Here is an 8,358-nt window from a genome sequence, read left to right as displayed (position 1 = left end):
CCTATCACCCTCACCTTAACCTCCTTCCACCTATCGCATTTCCAACGCCCCTCCCCCAAGTCCCTCCTTCCTACCTTTTATCTTAGCCCGCTTGGCACACTTTCCTCATTCCTGAAGAAGGGCTCATGCCCGAAACGTCAAATTTCCTGCTCCTTGGATGCTGCCTGACCTGCTGCGCTTTTCCAGCAACACATTTTCAGTTGAGAAACTTTTCAGCCATGATTGAATGGCAGAGCAGACTTGATGGGCTGAATTGGCTAGTTTCTACTCCTATGTTTTGTGGTGTCATTCCCTTTGAAACAGTGCACAAGTAATTTAGAAGGTACCACTCTCTTAAGTATATAGGCTGTGTATAATGTGTAAACTTGGAGGCACTGTTGGCCTGGTCCCCTTGTTGCTCATCTTGACACAGTTACAATTTCATACTGGTTGCTAACTACCTATTATAATCATACCCAACCCCAATTCTTTGTCACTACTCCCCTACCTCCAGTCACTCCACCCTTGGGATCCCCCTTCTTGGATAACCCAAAATTTTCACTTTTACCAACTTGCTCCCGATTCCTTCCCCAAAGTTTACATTGCAATTTCCCATTGAAGTCTAGATGCTGGCAATTTATTTGCGTTTTTTTATTATCGGAGATTAAGTGGTTAATTTGGCCAACTTATTTTTGGGTTAATTGATAATCATGGTGAGTGAAACATGCATCAAACAAAACTAGAGGTTTAGCACACACGAGTGGATTTGGTACAATTTTCCAGCAGTGGTATATGTAGCCTGCATTGCCTAATTTTATACAGTGTAAAATGCAGTGTTGGGAGAGAAATTAGTGTGTAAATATGCCTCAAGAGAATTATTAGTAAAACCTTCCGAGGCCTGGGAATAAAGTAGTATGTTGGTGAAGTCTTTCAAGTATCCCAGAAAGTCTTCCAATATGTTCAAGAACGTGTTCAAAGTCCCGCTAGCAAATAAACATGGAGTGGTGAGTAGCCTTTTAATTTGTGGGTAAAATCCACATCACTAACCTTTTTAACATTCAAAACATCTGTATATTGGGAAGGGCGTTTGAGACAACATGAGCCACTAAGATGCTCTACAGTCTCTTTAATGAGTGCTGGCAGATATTTTAAGAAATTCTTAGCCCCTTAAGTCTCCATGTAGCCATTTCTCGAACATACTTCTCTCTTTCCCAAGATAGAGTCTTTTTATTTGAACAGTGTTTCAATTTAAGACCTCAGTTCAGCAATATTTATCACCTAAAGCATCTGGTGAAATTGCCTCTTCACCTACTATGGCAAAGCTGGTCTGCAGAATGGCATGTTCTGTTTTTTAATTGGTAAATGTAAGGAACCTAATCTGTTTACCTTCTCTTCCCAGGAGAGGCTCATTGGGCTAAAAGCTTCACAGCTATTCCATTTAATATCTTTGATTTTGAGCATAATGTTATCCAGGTTGATGAATAGCAAGTTCACAAAAAATAATTGTTGAAAAGAAATTTCCTTATTCCAGAGACCTCCTTCGCCACCTATTCCAACCATGAAGAAGCAGATTGATGTTCAGAAAAATGATATTCCTGCTGTTAGCAACTCTCTTCAGGAATTAGACGTGGTAAGTTATTTGAATTGTTCTTACTATGTTCAATAAGATACTGTGCTTTGTATGGTGACTTAGGTCAAGTATGCTATTTTTTTTGTGTGGTCTTACTGGTAGTTGAATGCAATTCAAATAGAATTGCACAATTTTAGAAGAGCTGTTAGAAACTTTGATGTTTAGGGAGAGAAATAAAAGTTAGATATCAAACTGCTTAGAGTTGAAATAAGATAATACTAACTTGGTGTGTTCGGATGGAATTCTTTCTCTCTGTGATGAATGTAAAAGTTGAGGCCATACAAAGATAATTGGTGTCTTTGTTCAGCAACACTCCCCAGGACCTTACCATTTAAGTGTATAAGTACTGCTCTGATTTGCCTTTCCAAAATGCAGCACCTCACATATTTATCTAAATTAAACCCCATCTGCCACTACTCAGCCAATTGGCCCACCTGTCAAGATCCCATTGTACTCTGAGATAACCTTCTTCACTGACCACTACACCTCCAATTTTGGTGTCATCTGAAAACTTACTAAGTATACCTCCTAACTTTATGTCCAAATCATTTATGTAAGTGACAGAAAGCTGGATCCAGTATCACTGGTCACAGGCCTCTAGTCTGAAAAGTAACCCTCTGCCACCACCCTCTGTCTTCTACCTTTGAGCCAATTCTGTTTCCAAATTCCTAGTTCTCTCTAATTCCATGTGATCTAACCCTGCTAACCAATTTACCATGAGGAATCTTGTCAAACACCTTACTGAAGTCCATATAGATCACATCCACCACTCTGCCCTCATCAACCCTCTTTGTTACTTCAAAAAACTCAATCAAGTTTGTGAAACATGATTTCCCATTCACAAAGCCATATTGACTATCCATAATCAGTCCTTGCCTATCTAAGTACATGTACATCCTGTCCCTCAGGATTCCCTCCAACAACTTGCTCACCACTGATGTGAGGCTCACTGGTCTATCGTTCCCTGGCTTGTCTTTACCATCTTCCTTAAAGAAGGCAACCTCTAGTCTTCTGGCACCTTACCTGTGACTACCGATAGTACAAATATCTCAGCAAGGGGCCCAGCAATCACTTCCCTAGCTTCCCACAGAGTTTTAGGGTACACCTGATCCTGGGGATATATCCATCTTGATATCTTTTAAGACATCTAGTACCACCTCCTTTATAAGATGGGCATTTTTCAAGATATCACCATCTATTTCCCCACATTCTGTATTTTCCATGTCCTTCTCCACAGTAAACACTGATGCAAGCACTCCTTTAGCATCTCCCCCATCTTCTGTGGTTCCACACAAAGACTGCCTTGCTGATCTTTAAGGGGCCCTATTCTCTCCCTAACCTTTTGAAAAATAGCTTCTACTGCAGTAAAGGCCAATCTAAATAGAAAAGGATGGCTTCAACCCATGACCTCCCAGTTATAGCCCCAGTGCGCTCCCACTGTGCCACTTTGCTATCGTATCTGGACGTCATTCTCCCAACATCACTAAGGAAGATCCTCCTAGGGGACTTAAGCACCAGGGACAGAAAGATTGCCCAATACTGGAAAGGAAGGAATTTAGAATTGCAAGTCCAACAAGATTCTCCTGCTCACCAAATGTGTAGAATACCAACTGGTTATCACCAACACACTGTTCTGCCACAAAGACAAGTTCAAGTCTTCCTGCAGACATCCATGATCAAAGTACTGGCACTACCTTCTACCACCGCCTTAAAGGCAATTGAGATGAATCTCATGAATCCCATCCTTTTCCGGAAATGAGATGTTTAAATGGGACTAGCACTTCAAATGAAGAGAAGTGCCAATTCAAAGCAAAAATACTTTAAAAAGAGATGCATGAAACTAGCTCTACCCTGTAACAGTTAAGTTTTATTTACAATGTGATAGCTAATTATTGGGAACAAAGATTTTTCTCGTTGGTTATATTCTTCTTCGGACATTTATTGATAAGGAAGAAGTGTTGGTACTTAACCATTGAGGAAATAAATCTACAGAGCATATGCAGACAGTAACCAAGATATAAATAACACGAGGAATTTTATTGTAAAGATTTGTTGAGGATTAATAGTCGAAGTAGTGTGCGCCATTTATCTGTTTTAAAAAATGTCCAATTTATTTGTGAAAATTATCGATGCTTATGTCCCCTCAATGTAACTTTAAGGTAATTGCTACTGGAGCTCATTGTATCAAGATTATTTCAGTAAAAACTGCATAATTTAATTGTGGCAGTGGAGACTAATACACACTAGATCCAAAAGCCATAACTCAAAATTGGGAAGACCATGAACTTAATTTGGGAACATTTTGACTAATTGTTTCACTCACTTAAAGTAAAATGTTAAACTATGTTTCTTTGATCACTTTGCAATCTTGAATTTTCTTAAAAATGATCTTGCTTTATAGGATCATCCACAGTTGGGAACCGAGTCACCACCAGTTCCTGCTAGACGAAACCAGCTTCGAGCATTTGGTAAAAGTTTTCACATGGATGTATATATATTTTGTATACAGTAGTCCCCTCGTATCCACGGGGAATACATTCCATGACCTACTGTGGATGGGAGCGAACCCTGTCACTTAACTGGGAACCTTACCTTCCTGGCAGCCTCCTGATCCCTGATTCTGGAACGTTCCTCTTTTCTTTAGATTAGATTCTCTACAGTGTGGATGCAGGCCTTTTGGCCCAACACGTCCACACCGCCTCTCCGAAGAGAAACCCACCCAAACACATTTCCCAACCCTATATTTACTCCTAAATCATGCACCTAACACTATGGGTAATTTAGCATGGCCAATTCACCTGACCTGGACATCTTTGGAGGATGTGGGAGGAAACCGGAGCACCTGGAGGAAACCCACGCAGACACTGGGAGAATGTTTAAACTCCACACAGACAGGTGGGAATCAAACCCAGGTCCCTGGTGCTGTTAGGCAGCAGTGCTAACCACTGAGCCACCATGCCGCCCCTTTTATATGTTCAGACTGCAGGACACCGCAGGTAACAGAAACCACGGAAAATGATTCCACGGATATGGGGGTCGCCCTGTACTGTGCTGTATATCTCAACTTTTACTATAGAAATAGGTTTATGACTCAAGTTTAATCAGAAGTCAGAAGACCCGTTATACAAAAATATGAATTTGCTTAAAAGTTGTTTGATCCTGTTGAATGTTTACTCAATACATTTGAATCTGTAGGCGGGAGCAAAGTGCTGTAGAGTGACACTGATTTACACGTGATTGGTTTAACTGTGGCAGATGGAAAATGGTTTGGGGTAGAAAAGTGAGGTTTCCTTGGAAGACCAAAAAGAGAGAGTAAGATGTTTGTTGGATAATATAAGTGAGAACCAGGCTAAATATGGATATTTAGAAGGGTCATGAACGAAGAAACACGAGCAGCAAAGAGAGAGTACACAAAAAGACTATAGCCTGCCTTAAAGGGAAACCATAAGTTCTCTGTAGGCACATAAATAATTAAAAATACCATAAAAGGAGGAGGAGGGTCAATTGGGGACCAAATAAGAGATTTTTACATGGAGACAGAAAATATGGCTGAGGTACTCAATGAATACTTTGCATGTGTCTTTACAAAGAGCACCTTTGGACCAATTTAAGGCCACTGATTTTGTCATGCTGCTACAGTTGTAGAGTCATAGAGATGTGCAGCATGGAAACAGACCTTTCAGTCCAACCCATCCATGCCGACCAGATATCCCAACCCAATCTAGTCCCACCTGCCAGCACCTGGTCCATATCCCATTTATGAAAGGAGATTGATCTCAAAGATATTTAATACATTTATTTCTTGGGTGTTGGTGAGAAGTTCTGAATTCCTGTCCCATATCTCCAAATAATAATCCAAAATTTATCTCATTGTATAATTTAGTTGCATAACTTTTCACTGTACTCATTCGAGTACATGTGACATTGTTTAATCTCTCCCCAAATCACTGTGGTATTCATTGTAAGAGACTATTTTCTTGTAAAGTGATTAACCATTTTGTTACTTCACAATTCATAGTTTTTTTCAGATTAAAATGTTAAGTGGAATTAGGTGGAATACCATTTCTTTCCAAAAGCTGCTTGAAGTCATTCTTCCTCCTTTGATTCTATTCTCTCTTCGTCATAGTGTACTTTTCCCAATTTCCTGGATGTACTTTCTCCCTTCAATTCAATTCATTTACAGGGACACTGTCTCTCTCTCTGAGCTTAAACCTTCAGGTCACAAGAACCACCCCTGTGGTTCATAAAGACACCTTTCTTGTTTGCTTACTAATGTGAACAATTTATTGAGCTGTTTCCCTTACTATTCACAGCATTTTTAAACAAACAAAACAGTAAGTTGAAAGAAACCAGTTGCCTTTTCCATGTATTGTGTCAATCTAAATATCATAGCTCCTTCCTTAATAAATTTAAAATTGGACCAAGAGATATTGAAGGAGTGAGAGTGGAACTACTCCTAATTTTCAGTGTTCCCTAAATTCAGGGCCTTGCAAACATGTCCTTGTTCAAAATGTTTATAAGAATAAGGTCAGTTACAATCCAGTCAGTTCAACTTTAATGGTGGAGAAGCTTACAGAAACAATTATTTGGGATAGAATTAGTAGTCACATGGAAAAAGATGAATTGATTAGAGAGATCCAGCATGAATTTCTAAAGGCAAAATCATCTGTAACTAACTTGGAGTTTTTTTGAAAATGTAATAGTAAGGGTGAATAAGGGTGATGTATTAGTTACAGAATCACACAACAGATTTGTGAGAGAAGTTGCAGCTTAACAAACTGAGTAATAGCAAACAGAATAATGGTCAATGGCTATAAGTGTTGACTTATAAACTTTTCACTGTACTCATTTGAGTACGTGTGACAATAAAGCTAATTCAATTTGAATGTTTTTTGGGCTGGAGGAAGATGTGTAATGGAAGTCCTTAGGGTATTGTATTGTGACCTTTGCTTTTCTTCGTGAACTGGGAGCAGTTTCAACATTTGTGGTTGATACAAAATTTAGAAGCATTGGAGATTAATGAACTCTGAGTTTTTTGATGGTGTTACAAGCAAAATTGAAGGAAGAAAGTCATTGGATATATTATACTTAGATTTTTAGAACACCTTTGATAAAGCCCACCTCCTTAGCAAAAGTAAAGCAAACGGGATTAGGAGGTAATGCACTGGTACAGATTGACAATTGGCGAACAGGTGAAAAAAAGAAAAAAGAGTCATTCTCAGGTTGATGGCTGTGACTATTGGGACACTGTAAGGATCAGTGCTTGGGCCCCAGCTATTGACTATATGTATCAATGATTTGGAGTTGAGGACCAAATATAATATTTCTAAATTTGTGGATGACTTAAAAAAAAGGCATGCATATGTATTGTGAGGAAGATGTAAAAGGGATTCTGCAGGATTTGAACATTCTATATGGATGGACAAGAACATGGCAGACTAAGTATGATGTGAAAAAATGTGAAGTTATCCACTTAGATAGGAAAAACAGATGTGCATAGTATTTCTTAAATGGTAAGAGGTTGGAAAGTATAGACATACAAATGGATCTAGGTGGCCTTGTTGTTAAGTCACTGAAAGCTAACATACTTGCTGCAGCAAGTTCTTGGGACAGCTAATGGAACATTAGCTTTTATACATGAGGGTTTGCATACAGGAGCAATGAAGTCTTGCTTAAATTCTGTAGGAAAGCAGGTCACCTAGAATATGGTTAGCCTTTTAGATCTCTTTATCTCAGGAAAAATAGAGAATGTGCTATAGAGGAAGTGCAATGACGTTCTTGTGAAGACTGGACTGTCCTGTGAAGAAAGTTTGGGAAAAGTAGGCCTGTATTCTCTAGAATTTCGAAGAATGAGATTTGATCTCATTGAAATGTACAACCTACTTGAAGGGATAAATGGGATGGATGCAGGTTAAAATGTTCCTCTGGCTGGGACTCTAGAACCAGAAGGTATAATTTAAAAATGAAGGGAGTAGCACTTAGGTCTGACATGAGGAGAACTCTTTTACTCAGGGTTGTGAACTATTGGGATTTGTTATCATAGTGAGTTCTGCAAGCTTAGTCTTTTAGTATGTTTAACTGAGAGATTGACAGATTTCTGATTATCATGAGTAATTACTTGAACCTAGGATTATGGGGACAAGATAGGTCAAAGGCTTTGGAGTGTTGGATCAGCCATGATCGTACTGAGTGGTAGTGCAGACGTATTCCGTTGAATCACCTATTCTGGTTTCTATGTTCCAACAATTATTTTATCCTGTTGTAAATGTGAGGTCTAATAAGACTTAATAATGAATTGAATTGAATTATTGTCAGGTATACCAAGGCATAGTGAAAAGCTTTGTCTTGCGAGCAATACAGGCAGATCACAGAGTTAAGTAGCATAAATAAGTAAATAATAGGTAAACAGTGGCAAAAACAAAAACACAGGTACAGGTGAATGTTAAAGGTTTGAGTCCATTCAGTATTCTAACAACAGTAGGGTAGAAACTGTTGCAAAACTGGCTGGTGCATGTGTTCAGGCTTCTGTACCTTCTCCCTGATGGTAGACGCTGTAGAAAAACATTGCCAGGGTGGGATGGATCTTTGAGAATGCTGGCGACCTTTCCTTGACAGCGGGCCTGGTAGATGGATTCCATTGATGGGAGGTTGGCCTTTGTGATTGTCCGGGCGGAGTTCACCACTCTCTGTAACCGTCTCCAATCTTGAATGGTGCACTTGCCATACCAGGTAATGATACATCCGGACAG

The 8,358-nt window shown here is 39.3% G+C and overlaps 1 protein-coding gene across 4 annotated transcripts in view; it reads left to right on the top strand.

The window, feature by feature from the left end:
• The window catches only part of LOC122549428 (centrosome and spindle pole-associated protein 1), a 156,659-nt gene that overhangs the window by 126,672 nt on the left and 21,629 nt on the right, over positions 1–8,358 (top strand). For all 4 annotated transcript variants that reach the window (XM_043689244.1, XM_043689245.1, XM_043689243.1 and 1 more), the window contains 2 exons: positions 1,511–1,609; positions 4,011–4,077. In XM_043689244.1, coding sequence (XP_043545179.1) covers positions 1,511–1,609; positions 4,011–4,077 — 166 coding nt within the window. The remainder of the gene's footprint in view (positions 1–1,510; positions 1,610–4,010; positions 4,078–8,358) is intronic.

This window comes from Chiloscyllium plagiosum, chromosome 4 (genome assembly GCF_004010195.1).
Source record: "Chiloscyllium plagiosum isolate BGI_BamShark_2017 chromosome 4, ASM401019v2, whole genome shotgun sequence".
NCBI lineage: Eukaryota > Metazoa > Chordata > Chondrichthyes > Orectolobiformes > Hemiscylliidae > Chiloscyllium > Chiloscyllium plagiosum.
Note: the sequence above shows the minus strand (reverse complement) of the source record. Positions and strands in the feature narration are given on the sequence as shown.